At 35.8% G+C, this 14620-nt stretch overlaps 1 protein-coding gene across 4 annotated transcripts in view; it reads right to left on the bottom strand.

The window, feature by feature from the left end:
- The window catches only part of GABRA1 (gamma-aminobutyric acid type A receptor subunit alpha1), a 61647-nt gene that overhangs the window by 28996 nt on the left and 18031 nt on the right, over positions 1–14620 (bottom strand). For 2 of the 4 annotated variants that reach the window (XM_043596585.1, XM_043596594.1), the window contains exons 4-6: positions 11773–11840; positions 4520–4740; positions 2193–2275 (exon numbers count right to left, since the gene is read on the bottom strand). In XM_043596585.1, the coding sequence (XP_043452520.1) occupies positions 2193–2275; positions 4520–4740; positions 11773–11840 (372 nt within the window). The remainder of the gene's footprint in view (positions 1–2192; positions 2276–4519; positions 4741–11772; positions 11841–14620) is intronic. The other 2 variants (XM_043596603.1, XM_043596610.1) reach the window with 1 other exon arrangement.

Below are 14620 nucleotides of genomic sequence, written 5' to 3' on the forward strand. Positions count from 1 at the left end.
TTAAGAATATTTCTTCCCAGCCTAATTTGCAGTTAGCATGGGCAATGGGACACATCTTTGATTAATGAGATGTGAGCAAATGCCTGCTAAGATTTTAGGGAAAGCTTTTATCTTTTTGATACAGGTGCTAGTTCTTTCTTCTTCGTCCACTGTTCTTTGTTTTTAAAGCAGATGCAATGACTAGAGTTGCAGCAGCCATTTTGTGATCAGGAAGAACATCTAAGGGCATCTTAAAACATCATCCTTGTTGAGATGCTGACTAACCAATAATCAACCAACAATCACTTACCTTAATTCATCTCATATAAAAATATAAACTATTTTTTTCATCTATACAAACTGCTTGAAAACATTCCTGACTAATATACTAAACAAGTAATTTGTTGTCCAAGACAAGGTATTTCTGAAGGTAAAAGGGGGCACTATTAGTAGTTATGCCATGATATTAGGCATAAAATAAGTATAGTCCCAGGCAAACTATAATGAATGATTTTCCTAACTATAAGATTATTTTGTGGATTAGATGAACTGATACATATTCAAATGTTTAATATACTATCTGACATACAAGTAACACATAATACATCATATTATTGTTAAAAATGAAAGTGGTAACCAAGAGAAAACATAGTAGTCCATAACATAGAATATACATTAAATTGGGGAAAGAGTGGGAAGGGGAGGGTTACCACCAAAGGCCTGTTTGGCTGACAATTTTTTAAGTAGTTTGTCCTTAGGTTTCAGTAGGGAATTAGATTTATAAATAGAGACACTTGTCTCTCCATGAAGAGTGCTGCTAGGAGCCTGAAGGCCCTTTGCTATTTTCTTTGCTTGCTGTCTTCCTACACTACCCCTATTTTTTTTTTTCTATGAATCATGTCTTCACCAAAATAGTTGCTTAGACTGTCTGTCTAGTGGGAACAGAAAGCTGGTTAGGTAGTCCAGCAGTTGACTCAGTATTTGTAAGTAACTCTCCTGCAGGAAACCAGGAATACACTGGTCTCACTCACTTTCTGCGTGTGTGCTATTCAAAGCAGAAGGATAAAGGAGGACCAGAGAACCTGACTCCATTGGCCAAGGTTCTCTTGGCTCCTCTGATGTGTGCCTGCATATTTTCAAATAGCAGAAGCCCAGACAATTATCATAAAGGTATCTAGCACCTCCAAAAACATTAATAGACACATGGATTTCATGGTATATCCAAACAGACCTAGAAGTCTTCTAAAGACTATGATTAGGGTAAGTTCTTTTCTGGCAATATATTTTTTTTGGCGTAGGCTTCATTATTAAGAAAAAAGTACCATCTGTTGCTGCCACCTACCAATATTTCTATCTGATAAACAATGTGCAATATTCTTTTTAAAATTTTTTTAATGTTTATTTTTGAGAGAGAGAGAGAGAGAGCAGGGGAGGGGCAGAGACATAGAGACACAGAATCCAAAGCAGTCTCCAGGCTCTGAACTGTCAGCACGGAACCCAACGCAGGGCTCAAACTCACAAACTGTGAGATCATGACCCAAGCTGAAGTCGAACGCTTAACGAACTGAGCCACCCAGGTGCCCCACAACTTGCAATATTCTTAAGGTTGAACAAATGTCATCAATGATGCAAAATAAACATAATGATCTCCATTTATTGGAAGGAAGATATTATATATGGGGTAAAAACATCCATACTCCTCTTGTTTTTCTATTAATACAACTTTAACAAAAGTAGAATTTTTCTAATTAATTAAATCCATTCTTTCTCATTGAGGAGATAAGGAATAATGTCTTCCTAAAATAACATTAAAAATGAAATAAAAGATTATTACTTATAGAAAGTACTTGCAGCAAATAGCTATTTAAACTTTCTTCATGCTCTTTACATTTCTAACAGACTTTTTTTTTTTAATTTTTTTTCAACGTTTATTTATTTTTGGGACAGAGAGAGACAGAGCATGAACGGGGGAGGGGCAGAGAGAGAGGGAGACACAGAATCGGAAACAGGCTCCAGGCTCTGAGCCATCAGCCCAGAGCCCGATGCGGGGCTCGAACTCACGGACCGCTAGATCGTGACCCGGCTGAAGTCGGACGCTTAACCGACTGCGCCACGCAGGCGCCCCTCTAACAGACATTATTAACCGCAGCTTTCTTTACTAAAGATGTAGGTCTCTCATAAGAATAAAGAAAAATTAAGAGAAATTTACTCACAGCTTCCAAATTTTAGTGGGCAGGCATGGGCATCCATAGGGAAGTCCTCTAAATGCATTGGACACTCAGCTCTCACTGTCAGCCTTATCAATTAAAGAAAACAGCAGAAATAAAAAAGAGCCCTATAGATTAGATACTTTCTGATAAGTACAAATGGTATGTTACTAACTATAGCAAATATATTAACAAAGCAAGAGAGGCCCACACAAACTGCAGCACTATTCTGAGCTATTAATCAAAAGATCTAAAAGGAATTATTTACAACAATGACTGGATGACACCAGATTTTGTATGATGAGCAAGAATTGTTACTGTTTCCCAAGACAAGGATCATCACCTCATCCATTAAACCCAGCAAATATTTGGAGACTAAAATTAAATGTAAGCAAATAAATGCTGGTATAAGACTTGGTGGAGAAGACATGGGTGGTGAGGAAGAGAAGAGAATGCTTTCTCTCCTCAGTGCAGCTCTCCCTATCTCCTTCCATCTCCTTCCCAAAAAAGCACCAAATGCATAAACCAACAAAGGAGTAGGTAAAGGAGGAAATGTCCGCAGGCTTTGTGAGGTTGACAATAATATAGGGTCTCCTTGAGATTTTGCATGTGATCTCACTATATTCTAACCATTTCATTTTCTTTACAAGTCTACTGACTAATGGAAGCCAGGACTCTGCTGTGCTTCTCTTTAGCTCCTATCTTCAGAGAATATGAATTCTATTTATGTTTGAAAAAGGGTAAAGAAAAAATTTCACTGAAATATGTTTGATCTTGTTTGGTGGGGATTATGAAGGGATTTATAGTTTTTATAAAATATATTTAACCATATTATTAAGTAGCTCAAGAAATGTGGTCAGGATGGCTTTATAGCCAGTAAACTCATTAAGTGATTATAATACTGACTGAAGCAAATATGAAATGGGTAAATTAATGATTAAACTCACATTTTAAAATTAAAATATTAAGGAAAGTGATAACATATTAGCAAAGGTGGTGAGAAATTTATGAGATGGGAGATACAGTCTAGTTATTGATGAAGAAAACTGAATATATCAGAAAGCATTAATTGGTAAACTTATCAGATATGCAAGTCCTGCCCTAAAAGAGTGCCAACTTGGAGGAATAAATACTGAACTTAGGCTCAAAAACAAGATATTTTACAAGGGGAGAATATTTCAAGTTTCAATTATAAATAGATCCTATTGGATGATCTGGAAAGGTCTCAACACATCTGTCCACTGATCTTCTATTTTCTTTCTTTCTTTTCTTTTCTTTTTGTGAGATTTTTTTTTCATTCTTTAAGTCCTATTACACATTTACTAGTTGAATCCAACATCTAAAATGGCTCTTGAAGCATTTTATTTTTCTTTCTTTCCCATTTGGATATTTTTGTATAAAAAGGTAGGAATTCTGGCAGCTTTCTTCAAAAGCAAAATATCACTCTATTCCCATGCTAAACAAACTCCATCAAGTCCAGGATTTTGCCTCCGTTACCTTTTCATGACAAAGGAATAATTGGACAGTCTGAATTACCAAGTACTGTTCAGATCTACAAAAACAACATTCTAACAAGTCACTTGGGTATGAAATCACTGCTTCCCTTAAGAATGAGTTCTGGACAATTTTTAATTTCTCATGAATTAGCAGTATTCTAAACATTTTTTCTTTAAAAATATTCACAACTTTTTGATTCATGTTTCCTTCATTCAATCATGAATGAATGAATGGTATCCAGCTGCTGGATTTTCAGTAATCTCAAAATGAGGGAAATGTTTATAAAGCAGAAATACATATATATATATATATATATATATATATATATATATATATCTAATAGTATCATTATAAATTCTTCTAAATGTATACCTTCACATGAATCTATAGCTTTTAAGACCCTTGTGCTGTCCTAATTTTTTTCCCTTCCTTTTATTGCCTCCCCCCCTCTTTTTTTAGGTAGAAAAACTTTCAGATATATACTTTGAGATAGCTTCTAGAAATTTAATCTAGACTTTACTGGGATGCAGGAATATATGGGGTTAATAGTAGGGGAAGAATTTCCTTATCCTGAATTAGAGTATGTTGGAGAGATATATCACTTAGTATACATTATAAATTTTTTCCCATTTTATCTAATCATTTTACTTAACACCTCAATACTTGCATAATATTTCAGTCAATTTATTTCTCCCAACAGAGTAATTATTAAAGTTGTAGAATAGGGCAGACAGGAAACGAAACACTCTACCATGGCCCACTGCCTTCATGATCACATATATATGGAAGAGAAAGAAGTTCAGAAAGAGACCCAAACAGAATACAGTCATCCTTACCTCATGGTATACAACAAGGTACCATCCTCTGTGATCCTCAGGAGTTTGTTGGGCATGGTCATGTTGTGTGCCACTGACTTCTTTCCATTGTGAAAAAAGGTATCTGGAGTCCAGATCTTACTTGCCATTAGGTTATTTAACCGGAGAACTGTCATGGGTCCTTTAAATTTTAATCTTTCATCCTTCCAGCTTTGACGGAAAAATACATCTATTGTATATTCCTAGGTAATTTTGGAAAATGGCAAAGAGTACACTGAGCTATATTTTGCAATGCAAATAGCTTACACAGACCATGCATAATTTCTGTAACTTTAGAAGCAAAATATGAGCTAGGTGATGTTTCCAGAAGTAAACTTGTGGTAGCCTGTACATATTGGTGGCAGGTGAATCATTGGCTGGCATAATCATTTTTTAAAACACCTAAAATGCCTGAAATATTTCTCAGTCAGAAAATTTCCACTGATTATTTCCTGAGATATGTGAAAGGAAAATCATGTCCTACTCCCTACAGCTCCACCACGCCAGCACTCAAAAAAACCAGAATACAGTACACATAAAAAATAAAATTCATGTTAGAGCTTACTACATACAGGAAAATATTTAAATTAGGTTAATTCCAGTTATGAAGACCCAGCATAGTATTTGGAGCGGGGGTGGGGGTGGGGGTGGGGGGGTGGGGACAGTGCTTCCATAATTTCTGAAAATCTCAATCTCAAATCATCCACTGTGGCTTCTATGGCTGTGTTTTCCTCTCTCTTGTTCCAGCTTCTAATAAGAGTGTGAGAATCCCATACCCTTTTTGGCTAAGTAAATTTTTTTCTTTTTCACATATAATGTGCAGAGACTTTCAATTCTCCACAACAAAGAACATTATGAGGATAAAGAATCTGTTTCACTGTTAATTGGGATCTTTGCCAAAAAAAAAAAAAATACAGAATACGCGGGTGTGTGTGAGTGTGTGTTTGTGAGATTATGTGTGTATAAGACACATGAGAAATGTGTGAAGCTCATCATCATTCACAGCCAGGGAATCTATTTATTTGAATAAACACAGCATTCCTTATGGCAATACCCAGAGACAAACATCTGCTAATCTGAAAACAAGCAATGTGACTTACCAGCTCCTAAAATTGAAAAGGGTAATATCCATCTTCCTTGCAGCACTTGCTACACTGACACTAAATTTCGAACTTAATGGTTTGAAATAAAGATTACCACATTCTCCATTAATCTTAGCTTGCTCCAAACTGGAAGAAAGACTAACTTGAAAACATCATGGTACATTTTCTTAATCCCCTAAACCTCAATGCATCGGAAAGCTGTTGTTGTTGTTGTTTTTAATCTTATACATATAATCTTAAAACATGCAGAATATATAATGTCTGTGTATAGACATTTTGTGCATGAATTTAACCACCTGTCTCTTTCTCAGGGTTTAAGTAAGATTGGGTAAAGACTGAATAAAGGTTTATGCTTCAGCCACATGTTTGGCATTGCTGAGCTCTTACTGATCAAGTAGCTAACAATTATTACTGCATAGTTTACAGTGTGTCAGGCATAGTGTTAAATGCTGATTGAGACAGCAACAAGGAAGTGTGACATAATGCCAGTTTATTTTTGTCAGCAAGAGAAAATACCTTGATTTTTGCTTAGGTTTTCCTGTGTCCGGAAGTGTGAGGTGAAAAAGCACTGAGATACATGACATAGGAATTTACTCACCAAGAAACATTTGTTAAGCATCTTTTAATTTAGCAGAGGGAGAAGCTGTTTAGATTTGGATGCTGTAAGGGAAACTCATGTAGTGCGATGGGCTTGGAAAGGCATTTTCCATGAGGAGAGAAATGGGGAGGGAGTCTATGGGCTATGTGGGGAAGTGATACAGAGTAGCAGTGCTTACCCTGAAAGCAAATGGAAGGATTTACCCTGAGCTGTGTTTGTTCTCATCTCTGGACAACAGACAGGCTTATGAGATAGGGACATGATAATGATGATATATCTATTACTCAGGAATCAGCCATATAAGCTCTATTTTCTGTCCAACTGAACTACTTTACCCTGTCAAACAGTAGAGGGAATAGTCACTTGTAAATCAAGATTTCAAGGATGCCTAAACTGACCATATTCCCATGAATCCAACAACTTTGCTTGTTTACTCACTCCAAGGAGATCTTTGAAAATGAAATGTTAAATATTTTAAAAACCTTAAAATGTATTTATTATCAAATCTTTAACAAGCTCTATCCCAAAGTCAATGATTCCAAAAAATTATGTCAAAACTTGCCAAATTGCTTTTTTTTACATAGTTGTCATGTTTACAACCAGCTTTACTTACCTGTGCTAATGGCAGACATTGAAATGCCCAAATTCATTTATGAAATTCTCCCTTCAAATACCGTACTGGTGGCACAAACAGGCACACACACACAGAAAATTAACTGGATAAGCTTTGATTCCCATGTTCCCTTCAGTTCGAAGTAGAAATGAAAACTGAAATAAAAGCACTTGATAATGATCAAAACCCATCTAATCAAGAGTGTAAATATTTGGTTTCTCATTTTCTATGAAAGGCCCTGCAATGTTGCCATGGGAGCGGCAGGTGGCTCTTGGCATGACCTAACCCTCAGGGTCAGAGTTCATTAGGCCAGGATGGGCCAGAGCTTTCTTCAGGAAGCTGGAACAAGAGAGAGGAAATAGACCCATACATAGCATGATGGTTATGGATATAAGTTCCAAACTTGCTAATTAGAACTGAATTGTCTGTCTTCCAGATATATGACTTTAGGTCATTTTCTTGGCTTTCTAAACTCCAGTTTTTGACCTAGAAAGTGGGGCTCATGGCAGTACTGATTTCACTGGCCTATTGTGAGAAGCGAGTTAATGCAAGTGAATAGCTTGCAAGAATGGCTGAAACATAGGAAGTTCTCAGTAAACATTAGAAGTTATTTGTCTCCCAATTTTTTGTTTGTTTGTTTCTAATCAACACAGATTTAGACTAGAGTTCAATGAAAAAGTGCTATTTGTTTGGACAGGTATCAGGATAGGAAACCTGAGGAAAGTGAGGTGGTCATAACTAAGCAAAGAAAAATCAGAAGGCACAAGAAAAGACTCTAGAGAAGACCATCTGAACAAAGAGGAAGCTCTGGTGAAGAATCTGTTCAAGGTCCGGTGTTCCAGCCCCCACCATCCAAGTGAAGTCTCTCCAAGTGACCCTGTTCAATACAGTGGTCCCTGTAGAATTTGAGTCTTATTCTGAAGACTGGAATAAAACATCCGATATGTTTCTAAATAAATATTGTGTGGAAGTGTTCCCACTCGCACCAGCTATTACCATCTGTGTGTGCTCTGACTTCGTACATTTTAAGCACCATGGAAAACAGGGCTCTGTGATTGTGCTGCCTAGATATTTCTGTCAGAACCTAGTGCCCTGGGAATGTGCTGTTTGATTGCCAATTAATGGTTTTTAAAATAAAGCTAAGGAGTTGTCCTAATTTTGTTTTCTATTCCAGATGAAGTCAGATGCCTTGGGAGCGGCAGAGTCTCTAGGGACACAGAGCCTGAGTTCAAGTTGCTACCTAGATAGGTCACTTTCTTCCTCTGGAAAATGTGGATAATAATAATAATACGTAGGTAAAATACACAGTATGAGTTACTAGATGAAATATGATCTATAAAACTGTTAGCATGGTGCCTCACATATTATAAACATTCAATAGTGTTTATTATTAATTACACATTTTAGTAATTCTTATTTTAAAAACTATGAAGTTTTTCTGGTCTTGAAAAATAGCTTTTTCATTTGGCCTTCTAATTTTAATAGCCTCTAAATCATACTTTACTGCTCTTTATGCATAATTCTCCCATAATATGGTTTAAAGTTTTGTTTGTTTGTTTGTTTGTTTACTTATTTTGAAAGAGAGAGAGAGAGAGAGAAAAAGAGGGGCAGAGAGAGAAGAGAGAGAGAGAATCCCAAGTAGGCTCAGCACTATCAGTGCAGAGCCCAGTTCAGGGCTTGATCCCACGAACCGAACTGTGTTATCATGACCTGAGCTGGAGTCAAGAGTCACGCTTAGCTGACTGATCCACCAAAGCGCCCCTCCCATAATGTGGTTTAAATAAGTAATCTTCCCAAATGAATTGGCCAGGTATAATTTCCACTAGCCACTTAGCATATCAGTTGTAGACCTGACTAATTTGGTCCTTTGACAGAACAATTCAAACATCATCTGGTTCTGGAATTTTAGGCAATAAGAAGTATAACTGGCTTAGACACTCTGTTCCTTCTTCCTATCTGATATATGACAAAGGCCATGTATGAAAAGTAACTCATGATAATCATAGGGTTAATGCATGCACCTTTAGTCCAAGACAAAAACAGACAAACAAACAAACAAACACTGTGGTTCCTTAAATCACAATCTAAACCGATGACTCAAAAGTATATCAAATATTTTCAAGAGAAGTTTTTGATTGCATATACCTTTACTTGAACACTGTCCCTTAACAACTCCTATTGGGCATCTACTCTATGTGAGGCATTATGAAAGATGCCAGAGATAGAGAATATTCATTTTTCATTATGATGATGATAATGATAATAATGAGGAGGAGGAGGAATAATATCATTATTAGTGTGTGATGTTTGTAATGCTTCATCCCCTCTCAATGTTTCCACTGATGAGAAGAGAGCTTCAGCAGTGCAAAATCTTCTGAATGCTCCCCATTCCCTCATACCCTTCTATTTAGGGAGGGGAGGAGGAAGAATAATTTAATTTGATGGGTAAATTTGGAAGGAGAAATCAATCTTGTCTATCTCAGCCTCTTCCTGCTCTGCGCTGTCCATAAGACTCATAAATTCAGCTGTTTCTCTATGCTAGAAGTTTTACATAGACAGTCTATGCCTTAACAGAGGGGGGCCAAAGTGTTGCCTGTTAACTAGGTGGTAATCTGGCTGATTCTGATGTTTACTCTCTGCAAACCTACTTTTCTGCAGTTATAAGCCACTCCTGCAGTACCACCATCATTAGTAATAAAGATGATATTCTCATTTTCCAAACCCCTTACTCTATTACCTTATTTCTAAAAAGGCTCAGAACTCACATAGGAAAGAGGGCATTATTTATTGAGTCCCATAAGACTGTATTTTTTTAAAGACAATATAGACTCGTAAACCTATCACTAAATAAGTAGTAAGTCAACACATACTGCAGCCCAGCGATGCACTGATACTGTGAGGGATAAGAAACAAATGTGTCTTATATTTCTTGGCATCACTTGAAGAAAATAAGACATTTATATAAGAGAAATAACTTTACAAAGTATTGTTATAAATGAGACCAAGAGCTAAGTTGTTATTTTACCATCAGTAAATGTGACTAGAATGCAGAAAGGGAAACTTAATCCATTATTGGATTGGTAAAAAAAAGTTTTCATTAATCTTTTAGGTTTTGATTTGGGCCTTTATAGAAACATAGGATTTAGATGGGTACAAAATAGAGGGAATTTCCATGAAGGGTACATGGCATGATAAGGAGTTCAGAGGCAAAAATAGTAACTATTATTTATTGAGCACTGTCTATGAACACTTTATATAGGTCATTTAAAATTCCTAACTATCTTATAAGGATGGGCAATTACAATAGTATACCCATTTTAGTACTTTGAGGCTTACTCACTTACCAAGGTTATATTGGTAGTGGTAAGATTTGAATTCAGCCAGCCTGAATCCTAGGCAAGTTCACTCACCCCCCAGTGGTGTTGCCTCACAGAAAGTAGTATGTAAGCAAATAACTAAAATAGTCAACATTAGGAACAAGAGAGGATGAGTAGTGGCATCATCTATGGACTGTATGAAATACAGGCAGAGAAGTTTAAATCTGACCTTAAATCTGAATGGGATCTTTTAAATGTTCTTAATTAGAGTAGTAGCATAAGAGAATAGTGTTGTAAGACAGAATTCCAACATGGGAGAATCACAAGACGTTCTCAGAGAGTGATCAGTTTAGCAAAAACTATTGTAGAACACAACATTTCAATAAAGTAGTCTACAAACCAACCACTGTAATAAGTTGCCAAAGGAATAAATCCACAATTGTGGATACTTTTATATCTCTATTTCTTGCATAGTAATAATGGCTGACATTTGTTGAGTGCTTCCTATAGGCAAGATTTTTTTAAGTGCTTGTGATATATGAATTCATTTAATATTTGTGATAACCCCATGAGGTATTATCATTACTCCCATCTTACATGTAAAGAAACTGAGGCAAAGAGATATTAAGGAACTTCCAAGAATACAACAATATAAAATATAAGTGCAGAAGCTGGAATTATAAACCCAGGCAGCGTTCTGGTTCAGAAATCTGTATTCTTATCTACTACTCTGCTGTCTCTCTTATGTTCTGCTGACTCTAATTGCCATAGTTGGTACATTTCTTAACCTGTGTTAAGATCTAACATATGTAATTATCCTGAGCCAGCACTCCCCAGTGTTTGACTCACAGAGTATTAGGTCCACAGAATGTCAACAGGTATCATATAAAAGGTTTTAGGCAAATATGATTGGAAAAACACTAGCTTAAATCTAGTTAAACAGGTTTCCTTACCTCGGGATTTATCAGAGCTTTTACCCTGCCAAACTGTGAGCTTCCACACTTTGGGAAATGCTGGTCTAAATTGATACTTTCTGTAATTTTTATTCTGAATCATCTGAACTACTCTGAAATGAGAGGACTTTTATGTAAAGATGGTGTCAACAAAAAGGTATTTCAAAAATGATATTCAACAAATAGATCTTTGAAAAATTCATAACAATATGTCTTCATGACTTCTTTATGATTTTTTGGCTTCTATAGTTCACAAATATTACATAACATCCTGAGAGCTCTACTGATTTACCAATTCCCATCAGACAGAAGAGATATCCATGTTAATTTATTGGGTTGGGAAAAGAAAGAACAGGTATGTATTAGTTTTATTTTCCTTCTTGGTAATAATTTAATGAATGTCTTTTGCAGTGAAGCTAAACATTTCCCTCCAGTGTGTTTTATTTTAACTATTTCTCTGTCTAATATATTCCTATTATGCTAATATTATACATTATATGTAAGTATATATTACATATTACACTTATGGAAAGACACAAAGATACAGCCAAGCTATTTGAAGTTATTTTCGACATACTTGGTCTGTACTTTTCTTTCCAAAGTTAAATTTAGAAAATACACCAAGAAAACCAAAAATGTAGTGTCACTTACCATATCATGGTCTGAAACAGGGCCGAAACTGGTGACGAAGATGTCAGTCTTCACTTCAGTTACACGCTCTGATGAAGCAGGAAATTAGGACAGTGAATGTCCATCAATAGTCCTTATTAGATCTCACCACCACATACTCACACCCAAATGGGAAATTTATTGGCTTTGATTAGCTATTTCTAAAATTGGTCCACTGTGTAGTCCTGATAATTTGCTGCTTACACATGAAATTTCACAGTTAATATTTTTCAATGGAGAATACAGCCCAAATATGCCACTTTGGGAGGCAGACTCCATGGAGGAGTCAGCGGCTGCTTAATGAATTCTTCAATAATGGACACACTTTCCTAAATGATACCAAGCCATTTCACATTGTCATAACAACATTAGCATATGGGTATGATCTCAGCTTAAACATTCTTACAGAGCTCACCAGATCCTCCAGGTATTTAGGATACTCTTGGGAAGTATACAGTATACTGCAGCAAGCTTTATTAACTCTTTAAGGACTCAAGAATATGTTTTACAAATGACTGCTTGCTGGCACTAAATCATAACTGAACTATCCAAATTACTCCCTGGGAAAACTCTGACAACCTATACAAATATTTTCAATTTTGAGGATAAGAAGGACATATATTGGCACAGAAAAAGTTCCTTTAATAGATTCCATTTCAAGTTCAATGTGGTTTTAATTTACTAATCTCTGAGGCATATATATCAACAAACAAAACATTTATTGTAGTTAGGTGACAACTCAACACAGACATTTTGAAGGAAATAGTACCCCGTCCCCCCAAAAATTGAAAAATGTTGCTTTCATATAAGGACACAATTTGTTTGAGGTGAGAATGAAAAAGGTGGCTTTGTCATTTTCAACTGTAGCTCTGAGAACTAATGGCCCAGTATCTTAAGCTACTCATTTTATTTATCAGGACATTTGTATCTCAAAGGTAGGACATTAAGTAGGTGATCTGATATATGCAATAATGAATTCTTTTGAAAATCAAGAATTTTATCTTTGAGCAAGTCACTTGCAAACAGTAAATACTTTCAGTATAAATTTCTCTCAAGAAGGTCTTATTATATACTACACATAATGTGTACCACAAATTATAATCTAAGTTGGAGGTACAGATAATCCCTTCAACAACCAATCCAATATTTCTTTTTTTTTTTCCTTTCTATGCTTTTTTTTTTTTTTTTTGGCTAACAATTTCATTGGCTCCAAAATGCTTAAATGAACCCCTTGATGTAAGAATTATCTGGGATTTACCCTTTAAAAACTTCAAAATGGAGGACATAGTTTGAGACAAAGAAAATAGAGCTATGTATTTAGAACTTATTTCCAACATCAGTGTTAACATTCTACAGCAAGTGTTTCACTTGTCCTTCACTGTTCCTTCACACCCATTAGCAATGTCTAAGCTGCAATAATCATTTGCCTCTTCTACCTGCCCCCATCCTCTCCCCTTCTGCAGTTATTTTCCCAGTGCACACATCTCTTTCTTTTTATTGCACTCTCTTTCCATAAGTATTTTTTTTCTTAATTTTTAAAATGTTTATTTATTTTGAGACAATGCGAGAGACAGACTGCAAGCAGTGGAGGGGCAGACAGAAGGAGACACAGAATCTGAAGCGGGTTCCAGGCTCTGAGCTGTCAGCCCAGAGCCCCACACAGGGCTTGGACTCACGAACCATGAGATGATGACCTGGAGCCGAAGTCGGATGCTTAACCGACTGAGCCACTCAGGCGCCCCTCCAAAAGTATTTTTTACTAGACTAATTCTTTTCCTTAGCCTAAACATCTGCTATTTCTTAAGACTCCATCTAGAGCTCATACTTTATTAGAATGTCATGGCCTGACTTCGAATTAAAACAATAATTAAAAGAAAAATGCATGCTATCTATTCACAAAAACTAGAATTTATTTTATTAATTGAGCTCATTTTTGGCCTTTCTCTTTCAGCATTTTCCTTTCTAGTTCAAGCAAAGGAACCATCACTTGGACTTTCTTTGATAATGACAAAATATGCACTTACTGTCATGAAAACAATACAAAAAGAAAGACAACAGATAATATAGAATTGGGCATATTTGCATCCTAATTCTTTGAATACCAGGTATGCTCCTTATAGGAAATAATTTTCTTTATTATTTACAGATTAATTTCTTGCAATTAAAAGCACTCCAAATTGTGTGATAAGAGAAAAATTAATGTCTGTATTTTCTTTCTACATAAGTCTTGAAATAGTTGGATCATCCTGTTATTTTATTTATTTTTCTAACTGTATGGATCAACCTAATTTTGTTTCTAAGGCTGAGTTTTGATTCTCTGCAGATTATAAACTGTAAGACTTACAGTGAATACCTTATAGATCTGAGAGACATCTGCAGAATTAAAATGATACCCATTCTTTCATTTTTATTTTTGTGGCAGGGATCCATTATTAAATGCATGTTCATTTAGGAAATATATATGAATCCCTGTCTGCACACTTGCAACTGCTTGGCAGTGTGGGGTAGTTTTTTGAACTCCTTTATCACCATTATCTATTTCTTGGGTGCAGGCAGGGCATAATTTCTGCACTTCAAGGTAACTCCCCAAGGTAGCTAGTAGCTTTACAAAAATTGACTTAGCAGATGTTTTAGGAGCAACCAATCTGTTTAATCTAGCATGATAAAGCAGTGCAAAGAAGTGAGATACCCACTTTCTAAATATATGGGCCATTTCCCCTTGCAGTTTTAGATTGTTAGTAAACGACGATGCTATATAACTAACAAATTATAAAGACCAAACAGCCTATTTATAAAGATTACTGTAACAATAAAATAGAATGTAAAACAT

The sequence above is a fragment of the Prionailurus bengalensis genome, chromosome A1 (genome assembly GCF_016509475.1).
Source record: "Prionailurus bengalensis isolate Pbe53 chromosome A1, Fcat_Pben_1.1_paternal_pri, whole genome shotgun sequence".
NCBI lineage: Eukaryota > Metazoa > Chordata > Mammalia > Carnivora > Felidae > Prionailurus > Prionailurus bengalensis.